Below are 12,479 nucleotides of genomic sequence, written 5' to 3'. Positions count from 1 at the left end.
ATAGTTATTGTTTTTCATTCTTCAATTTTCATATTATCTAATGGATTTAAATCAGTTAAATTCCCCTATCAATTTTATTATATCTAATGATAATCATTAAATTTTATCCTAAATTATAATTAAAAACTAATTCACATCCATGAATTTCTCCCTTTTGTAGTTTTTTGTTGTGTTTTTTTTTATTCTTATCTCTAATCATAATCTTTGATTCTTTTAAATTAATTTATCATAAATTGAGTGTTTATCCCCTTTTTTGAATTTTATAAATCCCTACATATTTTGCCTAATTTTTCTCACTTCTCGCATGAAATATCACTATTTGGCGCCCTCCAAAAATTAAAAATAAACATTTAAGATATAAATTATCCATACAAATGTCATTCTTAATCATAATCTAATGGTTATCATTAAACCCTCTAGTTCGGAATCAGAAATTGTTAAATTATAATTAAAAACTAACTCACGATCCTGATTTCTCCTTATATTCTCACTCATATTTTCATTCCAATTACTTTCTCAGTGAAATACTGGAGTCCTTAACCATGTTGGAATTTTCTAAAATCTTCTCCACACATAACAAGATTCACCCTGTTTCTCAAATTATTCTTCTCAAGTCCGTCTCACTCATCATAGAGGATTACCACGTGAAATGAACTCCCTACCCATGTTGGATCTTATGAGGTCCGTATGCTGGCATAGAGGCCACGCGATCTAGTAAGTAGTAATGTTTTCTACTTTTCTCATTTTTTGTCCTTTGATCGAAATGACCACCTTACCCCTTGTATAGTTTCAGACCCAAGCCCAGTCTAGTCAAATAACCAAATAATTTAAAGTGAGCTGAGGCCTCCATGGGTCTTCCAATGGGCCCATGGACCTTATTTGGGCTTGCACCTGAGCTCTAATCTATGAATTGCCATTAGGATTTTTTTTGTTTTTTGAAAAATCTCATGACATTCTAATTGCTTGAATGTAGAAATGGATGAACAAGGGTTCATCATCTCTTGGGTCTTTAATATTTTGACAATCTTTTAAGAAAATTATACCAAACACAAGATTTTACATGGTTTGACAAAATTATTTCTGTCACACCCCACCTAGCTAGATTCAAACTTATCCAAATATTCATGGAGATTATATATACTATAGGATCTAGGTTCACGGCCAAATATATAATCACACAATACAACATAGCATAATCTAAGAGCCAAATAATAATAAAATATCAAATTAACAATGTTATTACAGTGTTCTCAAAAGATGAACAAAGTTACAATCATAATTTAAAGGAAAAGTGGATGTTTTAACAACAAAAGTCTTAAGTCTTAACATTGTTATCAAAAGATTTAAGAGTACAAGTAACACTTTTGTCTAAAAAATAAATAGAGAATGTAACCAAAACTACATCTCCCAAATGACATCTCTATGGGCTCAAATGGCTGGAGTCCATAGAAGCACTCCGAGCAGGGACACCACTCATCGTGTGTCTCGGTGTCCTCTCCAGCTGGTCCCTTGTAGGACTCTGCCGGCAACGAACTCTCCAAGTAGATGGGGTCATTGTAACCTGTAACATAACTTAAAGATAAATATATTCGATGAGTGAATTCCACAAAACTCAATGAGATCAACAAACACATATCATGCATCTAACATATGAAAAAGAAAGAAAAAAAATTATATATAATCAATGAGATAATGTATGATTATGCAAATATGCTCCTAAACTCTAACAATTGTAGTCTCTATGGTGACGACACACATTAAGTAGCAACATTGGCTTCCTCTGGGAAGTCTATCATCACTCTCCCTTACAGACAGGTTATCTCTTTTGGGAACTAGTGGCAATGGATTTTTGGTCACATTAACCGTGTTTAGGGATTAGGTCTCCACTCTCTCACCACACCATTTGATATGAGTGTTGACACGTGTTAGGGAAAAACCTAACCCAGTGTAAAGTCAACTATTTTTCATACTATATGTGATTTGGATACCTTCCCTCATGCCTAGTGCCCTTTTAGTCTACATATCATACTCACCTATGAATAATCCCTATGGAAATCTCACATTGTGTTGAATTAACATTCCGTAACCCAATGGTTGTCCACATATGCTTCGGTGGAAGTTTTCATGTCTCATGAAAATCATATATTGTGTTGGATTCCCATCTTTCTCCTTGGAGCTCCCGAATCGGATGGTTTAGTTGTTCGTGGGGTTTGCTTATATGCATGTCTTTTCTTTATGGTGGAGCATACCGTAAGCCACAAAGTGCCCTCTATTAAGGTCTTTGCTAGAACTAGAATAGGCGGGTTGGCCAGAGCCCTAACACTCCTCAAATGCAACATTCCCAATGCATGATAACAATGCTTATGTCTCCCCACAAAACTAACACATCGTGTTGGACGCCCACAAAATCCAACCACCATATCACGGGCCACTCGGCTTCAATACTCACGCACCTAATAAGTAATAGCATGCATCAAGGGTTAACTAACCAATACATCTAAATACCTACCAACAATGTATATAGTTATCTAAGTGAATGCAAAGGCATTGCAAAGGCATGGGGGTAATGGATAAACCCACCATATCGGGTTGATATATAAGTAATGTCTTACCACCTAATTACCAATATATCACATTCACAATAATGATTAAAAAATTAATTGAATAATAAATAACATAAACATATAAAGTTTGTTATTATCTAAACATGTAAAGTCTCACCACATCAACATAAGAATAATTGTGACATTTATAATAGAATGAAATAGAATATAAATCAAATATACAAATACATGATAATGTACTATTCACCTATCAATGACAAAACAACCTCCAAGAGTCCAAGGAAGTCCACAATTTAAAATGCTAACAAGCTACAAGAACCCTATAAAACATATAGATTAAGTTAGGTTTAAGTTGAGAACCAAACTATGCATCAAACTAACAAGATTACACCACCCGTATAGGGCCGGTTGGTTAAAGCTCACCAAAACCGGGTGATTGCCCCAAGTTGACTGCCCTTTGGACTGCGAACTAAAGTGGCCAATCTCAACCTCAATTCAAAATCCAATCTCTTGGGGACTTTGGGACTTCAGTGGAACAGTAGTGTTGTCCCAAAAATACCTTTTAAACACTCAAATGGAAGAAATAACACAATCTATTACTCATTAGGGTTAGGAGACACAATGGGGAACATAAACAATCATTTGTTTCAATCCAACTACCACAACCACCATCATTATTGCAATTAATCAACTTAAATACCACGAAGAATATTTGCAAAAAAGGGGTTTTAGAGGTCTTTTTACCTAATTATACAATTATCTTTGTGCTTTAGCACACTTCAATCCTCAATGATTTGACTCAACACCAGGTTTTCCCCTCTTCCAAGCTCTCAGCCTCCAAAGAACATAAACAATTCGTATATGAGGCTAAAGAACATTAAAATAGGGTTTCTAGAACCCAAAGTTGTCCCTTTTTGGGTACGTGGTGGTAGTCAATTTGATCAACCACCCTTGGGAGACGGTTCCCATGACTTCTTCATACCGATGCACTTTCTAATGGGCTTCGAAGGGTAGACACCTCTAAACATGATCGACTCAATGTACTTTACATTGGCATTAGGGTCATCTTGTAATGGTTTCCATGTGTGCCAAAATCGTGTTTTTAAGCCTTCAAGAATGACTTTCTCTCCTCCTAAAATCAATTAAGGTGGTTGGGTCATCTCCTAACTCTTCAAAACCCATACGTTCACTTTCTGAACTCCCGAACTCAACTCGAATAATCCAAAGTTTTGCCTTCTATTAGAACTCCGGGTTGGTGGACTTAAAATAAGGTTTATTATGTTAGGATTTTAGGGGATTTCATAGCTTATGCTAATGGTGAGATGTAATATATCTTAGTATCAATGAAGAGTATATAAGTTTACAATCACTCGTCTTCATACTACTTTCAATTTGCATTATAAAGAGAGAATTTTCCTACAAGCTTCAAAAAGAATATCCATACAATTTTTAAGAAAAATAAAGTATTCCTAGGGCTTGTGCACTCCCAAAACCACTTCGTATTCATCAAGATCCCATTAATGCAGTATATTGATGTACAATGCGGGTTGATTTGTCTAAGCTCCACCATTAATTATTTTTTGAAGTTTTAATGGCTTTTTGTGTTGTGAAAAATAACAATGCAAGTGTACGTTGTCATTACAAGTAATATAATGATATAAAAATCATTCCCTCAAAGACTATAGAGTAAGTACCAAACTAATTATACCAATTTTGTTTGAAAAATAATAAGAAAAAGAATTATCCTAGACTAAATTGAAAATTTAAATTTAAATTGAGATCGGTTAATAGCTAAAAACCTACTGGTCAAATTTCACCATAACTAATTCTTCCCACCCTTTGATCCATCTTTATAATTTGAAATTTTTTTTTTTAATTAATAGTCGAGATTCCCTTCCATATCTACTAGTCTCTTTGAGTACTAATAAAAATTCATTCAATTGCTAACCCACTATATTTTTCTGCAAATTAAAACAACTAAAAATCATTAAATTCTATGGATTTCTATGTAACAATTATACAAACCATGTAAGTATATTTATATCCTACATGTAATTCATGACATTTACTCAATTCTCTATCAATTCATTATGATTAACGAAGCAATTGATTAGTGGCCAATTAATCAAAAGCATTAAGAGAAGTAAAAACTCAATCAATGAAAACAATATTCAAAATTATACTGATGAATTCAATAGTGAAAATTCAAAGTTATGCCACATCTGATCCTTAGAAAAATTAAATTAGTTTATTCTAGAAATTAAAACGTCATAGAAGAGTACGAGAAATTAAAAACATCAACGTCTCCAAAATTCGTCCTCTACCCTTCTCCAAAATGTCCTCAAGATGGTGTTGTTCTTCTTTACGTTCCTTAACTCAATGTAGTACAATTCTAATTTTCTAATCTAACTCAACCTTAAATTTGCCCTGTTATTGTGCAATCGATTTGGCAAACAAATTTGATTGACTTGCAACAAATTTGATTGACTTCAAGAGTTCAAATGCAAATCCCACCGTTGGATTTAAAGAGTAAGAAGTTATGAAGCTCCTATCCAAAAATCAGCCTGATCGGACATTAGATGACCATCCAATGAAGAACTTGATCGAAACTTGACAGAGATACTCAAAAACAGAATTTTTCCTTCTTCCTCTTTGATCTAGTCCCAAATAAGAAATAAAACGCTGAAGCATGCAAAAAATCATTCGCTCTACGTTTTTGACTTGAGGAAGCCTTTAGAGTCTACTCTCACTTGATGAAAAATATTTTCCTTTTTGAGTGGAATAAAATCCAGCTTGGTTCTTTAAGATTCTTTTTGCAAAATTTCTCAATAATACCCCAACAGATTTGGTTGATTTCCTGCAAGCACAAATAATAAATCTTAATTAAAATTTGCTAGAAAATATATAAAATCACTTAAAATATAGAAATAACCAATTACTTAGTAGATATAAAATCTACTCATCACCTCGAAATCAGTACATGAATCAAAGTGACAGAATACAAGACATCATATTGTCAATATTGTTTTGATTGATGAAAACTAAACTACCTAACAAACTCTAGACCTTGATTTGTCTCAAAAATAAATATTGAACTAATCCAAATTTGGATGTACTACCAATGATTGAATGAACCTAAGCCTCTCCCTGTAGATTCTTCCTACCTCCTTCTATTATTAATTTTTATACATTTTTTTCCCTTATTGATATGAGAGAAAAATAATCATGTAAATCTATCAAAGATATGGAATTGGAGGAAATGTTTTTTTTTATTTGATTTTATATTAATCCTTTTTTTTTTTTATTTCTTTATTATGGAAGTTGTTAAGAGGCCGGCCAAATATAAATTTGTGGATAAAGTGTTTTGTTGAAGGGTTTTTTTTTCTTCTTTTCTTTAGTGTTGTTCTATACAAATTGTCTCATGCGAAATCTCATGTGGCCATGTTTAGTTAATTGTATAATGAGTGATAGACCTTTCTTGTTTGTGATAAGATATGCAAGGATCCAATTCCATGGTCACATCATTAACGGTGAAGCCACTCTTGTTCCTTAATCAAAGAACGAAAATTATAATTAGCAAAAAGAAAAAGAGAAGTGAAGCGATAATCTAGATGAAGAGAGTCAACGAGGGGAATTAATAAAGATTCTTCTTCTCTTTTAATATTTTCTTTAATACACTAGCATGTAGAATGTTCTTAAGAACTTACAGATCAAAACAAGGCCAAATAGTATTTCTTTTACTGATTAACAAGTCTCTGCACATGGAGGGACCTTAAAAGAGTATTAGTTTCTGATTATTTTAATTTAAAGGCATTTTAATTTGTCTGCATGCAATGCCCAGAGCAGATTTGATACTTGCTCTCATTTAAGTTGATTTTTTTTTTCATTGTTGTTTCAGTTATGGGGTTATTATTCAGTTGTGATTTACAACCACCACTCTATGTTTTGCAATAAGAAAAGAACAAATGATTAGCAACATAGATGTGGTAGATGCACCAACCAAATTAATGCCTGCAAACAATTTGATTTATGTTTACAATCATTTAGATCTTCTGTTGAAAGACTATTTGGTTGTTGTTTTCTCTAGTTAATTACATGTTTAGAAGATAATCTCCTTCATCTCAATTGTGTTCTCTTTCTCTCATCCAAAAATTATGTTCTGGGAAGTTTCATAACCTTATATTGAATTGAAGGCTGAAATTAAGATCAGAAAGAGAAGACTAACAAAACTTTTTAATATAGTTTCATAAATCATGAAAGAAAGATTACAATTTATGCACAGAGGGAAAGAAAGGAGGATAGATATACAAGATATGCACAAAGGAAGGGGAGAGAGAGAGAGATTTGTGTGTTTCATTTCTCTGATGGAATCATTCAAGATAGTTGGTAAGCATGGAAATAGGAACCAAGCAAAGCCCCCTTTTCTTCAGTTCTGTGCAGTAAGTTTCTGAGCCAATGAAGCCTGGATCATTTCTTCCATCCATTTCTTTCAACTATAAAATAAGAACAAGAAGCAAGAACTTGATGAGAAACATGATCTGATTTAAACAAGAAAGAGAAGCAATTATAGATAAAGGAAACTGAAGCTCACCTGAGAAGCGTCTAAGTTGTCATCTCTCTTTCTTCTGTTCATAAGCAATAATTGACTTGACTCACTAACCTATATCCAGAAAAATTGAAAATTCTCATCTTCAAGACAATGAACCCATAAAAATGGTTCAATTTTCTTGATGGGTTTGGGAAAGAGAAGTAAAATAGCTTGAAGAGTAATCTGTACCGTGGGACTATTGCAAGGAGAACTTGCAGTGTCTTCCAGATCATCATCACCATCATCCAAGATTTTTCTGGTTCTCTTGTTCTTGATCTTCAATTTCTTGCAGTTCTGTTCAGAACCCATTATTGGAGAAAACCCCATAACTTGTTGATGATCAGAGAACTTCCATGCAGCAAAAGAAGCAGCATCAGAAACCAAAGAAGAGGTTCTAAGATCATCAGAACAGCAAGTGTTCTCTCTATTTTCATTCATGAAGTCTTCAAAATATTCAGTCCAACCACTCTCTTCAGGGTGATCAGTTCCTTCATCAAAAGATACTGCAGCTTTGTTAATAGAAGACATCATTGAGTCCTCCATTGATCTAATAACAAAAGCTCAAAAAGTTAGAGCAAAATATGAAACAGAAATGGCAGGTTTAAAGGAGGAAAGAAGAAATATATATATTAGCAGATAAGCAGTCCCAATGACCAAAAAAGAATTCAAAAGAAACCAGCAATAGAATCTTTAATGTGGGCCACAAGGAGTTGGGACTTCAGAAAGCTAATCACTGGCAGGAAACAAAAGATAGGAACTGAGAGAGAAACAATGCATGAGAACTTGTAAGAAGAAAGAGAAGAGAGGCCAGACAAGGGGAGATATTGACCTTTGTGACCCAAAATAGCTTTTGAAAGATTTATTTATTTATATTTTTTGTGTTACTTACCCAAATCCATTAATGACTCAATATCCCTTAAAAGACTTGGACCATTTCTTCGTATTTTGGTTTCACACTTTGGAATTCTGTAATTTCTCTTTCTGTAGTGGCTGAAAAATAAAATGGGTTTGGTTCTGAATTCAAGAATTTTCATATGGGAAACGAAACCTTCTTTGTTCTTCATTTCCATATACATATATCATATATATGGGTGTCACATCTAAGAAGCTTAACCATCAATTAGCTACCGAAGTTAGTAAGAGGAAGCTTCATAAGCATATCTGATATTGTTAATTAATGGGTTGGTAGAACTGATTATGGTAGTTAAATATATGGAAATTAAAGGTAATGGTGGGTACCATGTACCATCATATAATAGACAATCGAACTATCAAAATATTAAATAAAAAAAATACAAAATAAAAAATATAATCTGTATGGTTAGAAACCATTTCTGAATGGTACAGCCACGCCCCCCTCAAACCTACACCATTATCCTTGTATGTCACATTCTTTGCTCGTTTTCCTTCTATTTCTATTGATTTTCTTTTATAAACTAGTAATTATCATTAAAGTTAACATCAAGATAACGACAAGATCAATAAAAAACCTTATGGTAAGATGCTTTTATTGTGGTAATGCAAATTGCAATAATATAATACTGGTTCAAAAGAAAATTCAATAAATTTCTATGATGCAGAACGTATTCTTCTCCTAATCTAATTGTTTAAAATTAAAAATACTCCATACTTTTTCTCTTGTTTTTGAAAATTCAATAAATTTCTATGATGCAGAATGTATTCTTCTCCTAATCTAATTGTTTATAATTAGAAATACTCTATACTTTTTCTCTTGGCTTGAACCCAACCATGTGTTGCACAAGGCTCTTTAACTTATTCCACGCAAAACAACATGAAATACAAGTAATTTCTAAATATCATTGGAAGTTTAAAACATAAGTAAAAAAAAAAACAAAAGAATGGAAAAAAAAAAAGACTAGTCTAAGCTAGCTAGAGGATAATTGTGTTAGAGTTGAATTATCTATTCGCAACGACAGAGGAATGTGTTCTTCTCACATTTTTTTCATCATTTATTTAGAAGAGCAGTCTACATCTAATTTATATTGTTAATGCTTAGAGATGGGTGATATTCCTCCTAAATATGTGGTGAAGACGTGTGATGGGAGTAGACCTGTAAATGGATAGTTGAAATCCACTTCTAAATTCGCATTTTTTTTTTTTTATTCCTTATCGAATTGGATAATATCGTGATTCGTTTAAGGGTAATATAATGATAAAAATCGATCCCTCGAATATTTGTCCAAATTATTATACCAATTTTATTTGAACAAATAATCCGGAGATAATTATTCTAAACTATCTTGCAAATTGAAAGTTAAATTGAGATTATTAATTGCTAACCTGAGATAATTCCCTTATTCCCACTTTTCCCTCTTTAAATTTGATAAATATTCCGTTGATAAATAGAGTAAAGTATTCAACATTTTTTTTTCTATGGGGAAAAAAGATAATAATCTGGATTTCCATGAAAACCCAAACCTGTGTATCGCTCGTATCCGGATAATTGAAAATAAAAAATTATCCGCTTAGAATAAAGTATTAAACACTTTTCTCTAAAAAGGGTTGATAATTGGATTCGAAAACCGGTAATCGGATATTGGAAATCGGACGTCAAAAAAAAAATAAATAAATAAATGAATGATAATCACCAATCAATAATCAGATAGTCTATCGAATCGGATTATTATCAAAAATCAGCTCGATCGAAAGCCCGTTTCATTTGAATTCGGGTGCTTCTTCTCTAAATTTCCTTGTTAGATCAAATCCTAAATAGATTTGAATAAAGAAGCATGCAAGGCCTTCTCTTTATGTTTGACTTGGGTGGACTTTGCAATAATCCGATTTGATTGATAATTTCCTACATGTAAAAGTAATAAATCTTTATTAGAATTTGTTAGGAAATAAAAATCACCAAAATTATAGAATTAAGGAGGGTGTAACATATTCATTCGTATCATATTAGGGTAAATTGCTATAAAACAATTGTAAATACATGGAAATATAGTTAATTAATCATATAAATAATATGCATGAAATCAACTTATCAATTCCGGATAAAAGAGCATATATATTTTTTTTAGGAAAAAAAATAATAACCGGAATCGGTACCCGGGAAATAAAAATATCCGCTTAGAATAAAGGATTCAACACTTGTTCTAAAGGGTTGATAATTGGAAGGGAAAGGAGAAAGAAAGGAAAAAAAAAAAAAAAAAAAAAAAAAAAAAAAAAAAAAACACAAAAACAAAAGGGAGTTTGTCTAGTCTATTTTTTTTAAAACAGATAAAATTTTTTGTTTTTGGTTCTTTTTCTTTTTTTTTTTTTTATTTTTTTTAAATTTGATTTTGTTCTTGTATGAGTCGGTTTTTGTTTTTGCGGGACCGACCCCCCCCCCCTTCGGTCCCAGGTGGAAACATCTCCCCCCCCCCCTATAGATAGATGATTCAAACTTATTGCGTTAGTGGTATGATATGCAATCAACAACCTATGTATCTATCTAGGCACTCTCCTATCTAATTAATATTTTAGTGGCAAAAAGAGTACAAGTTTGGTAAATTGGATGGTGGCAATGATTCTCACACTAGATTTGTGCCGTGTGGCATGTTGATGAGTCAAACCTAAATAGCTGAATGGAAAGAGGACGGCTTGCATTAGTCATGTGTCAAATTGAGTTCTAATACAATCATGTAGAGCACCTTGTATTGCATTTCTTCACTTGTATATTCAAAGTTAAGATTTTTTTAAAAAAAAAATCTCTTCACAACTCTTCTCTTGACATTTGGTAGAGATAGATTGGGTTGTTACTTGTCACACAATCGGGGAACCACTAAAATTTAATCATATATTAATAACACCCCTTATGTGATAGATAAGAGCCTATTAATTAGTCACTCACTTGCCTTGCTTACATGAAATTAAACAACCAAAATTAGCAGAATTCATTTGATAAGATGAACTTAAACTATTGTTCTAAGTAGAGGACAGCATGTAAAAGCTGGGTTGTAATTCAATCATGTAATCCACCTTGTATTTATTTTTACTCTTATATTCGAAACTAAATATATTTTCTAAGTTTTTATTTCCTCACCCATTCTCCTATTTACACTTGGCAGTGTTAGTGAGAACTCTCAAGTTTACAACCAATATTATATGTATAATCCTTAGGTGTTATTTCTCAAACAATTTATATTGATAAAATGCATGCAAACTCTCATGAAAGCTTCATGTCTTTAACCCAGAAAAAAGAAAGCACCAATGCTCCATATCTAGCTATCAGCCGAATCTATCATTGCAAACCAATAATTTTTATCTGGGGAAGGGAGATGAGATGATGATTTCAGCAATTACGGCAAGCCTCCAATAGGTGATGACGTAGAATACTCTTCTGGGTGCCACGTTGAGGTGTGCTCTCTCTCTCTCTCTCTCTCTCTCTTCTTCTTCAAAAAATGAATTAAAGCTGAGAAATTCAAACTGTGAGCTACCACTTAAGTTGGATTCTTTGAATTTGGTGTCATTTACAACTTAAATAAATTCTAAGAGTTCGGTTTTGGTTGACTTGTTGCACCTCACTGGGTTTTATCAGTCCTTTATTGGAACTTAAGTCTTTGTCAATTTTCTCCTTCACTTCTTCTTCTTCAGGTAAAAACATTTCTTTCATGTACCTAACATGAAAAGAACTGAAGTTTTTGTTGTAGAGAAAGGCATCATATCTAATTTTTATCATATGGGTTGTGATTCCATATTTGCGACATTACTAATTTGGAATTTTGTGTAGATTCAAGTTTTGATGTAATAATCCATGAACTACGTACAGTTGTAACTTGAGATTAACGCTTTAGTAAAAATTATTAGAATAAATCTACGTAGAAAATTGTCTTACCCTTGTATTATGTTTGTATGGAAGCCTCTGGCACTGGATTCACCATTTTATTGGTTACTTTACTTCTACAATGAGAGGAATTCCAAGATCTTTTGTCATAGATTGAATCGTGTACAAATTACTTACCATTTAGGGGTAAGTTGGAAGTATTTTTTGAATCAAAGGTTTAGTGTTTAGCCAATTGGACCTTATATTACATGTGTACTATGCTTTATTTTTTGCTCTTTACATAATTTTTTTTGTTTCTAGCCATCTTTGGAAAGGGATGGTGGGTGAATTGTCCTCAATCTCTTGACAATGAATAGTTCCCTAAGAGGTTTCATCCCCTAAAGAATGATAGTCTTACATTTATCTTTCACATCCACACAGAGATCATTATTGTGAGAAGACATAGTTGCCATTTTGTCTCTAACCCTAATTTTCATGTAGCATCTTAATCATCAAACCTAAATTGACCTATCATGCTGACTGAACCATAGTTTCATAGTAT

The 12,479-nt window shown here is 32.6% G+C and overlaps 1 protein-coding gene across 1 annotated transcript; it reads right to left on the bottom strand.

The window, feature by feature from the left end:
* Positions 1–6,352: 6,352 nt before the first annotated feature.
* On the bottom strand, positions 6,353–7,950 carry LOC149004294 (CTD small phosphatase-like protein). Its single transcript, XM_089168963.1, has 3 exons — positions 7,342–7,950; positions 7,156–7,224; positions 6,353–7,057 (listed from the first exon to the last, which is right to left on the bottom strand). Exons 1-3 carry the CDS (start codon positions 7,693–7,695, stop codon positions 6,935–6,937), a joined length of 546 nt encoding a protein of 181 aa, XP_089025089.1. The 5' UTR covers positions 7,696–7,950; the 3' UTR covers positions 6,353–6,934.
* Between the last annotated feature and the right edge of the window lie 4,529 nt (positions 7,951–12,479).

Source organism: Hakea prostrata, chromosome 9, assembly GCF_041222555.1.
Source record: "Hakea prostrata isolate BN-2017 chromosome 9, UWA_Hpros_2, whole genome shotgun sequence".
Taxonomy (NCBI): domain Eukaryota; kingdom Viridiplantae; phylum Streptophyta; class Magnoliopsida; order Proteales; family Proteaceae; genus Hakea; species Hakea prostrata.
The sequence above is the reverse complement of the archived record's forward strand: the minus strand, read 5'-3'. Positions and strand labels throughout refer to the sequence as shown.

Coding starts and splice junctions, on each gene's coding strand:
- LOC149004294 (XM_089168963.1), bottom strand. CDS start 7,695: ATGGAGGACTCAATGATGTCTTCTATTAACAAAGCTGCAGTATCTTTT. Junction 7,225..7,341: donor CTCCTTGCAATAGTCCCACG/GTACAGATTACT, acceptor TTCTGGATATAG/GTTAGTGAGTCAAGTCAATT. Junction 7,058..7,155: donor ACAACTTAGACGCTTCTCAG/GTGAGCTTCAGT, acceptor CTTATTTTATAG/TTGAAAGAAATGGATGGAAG.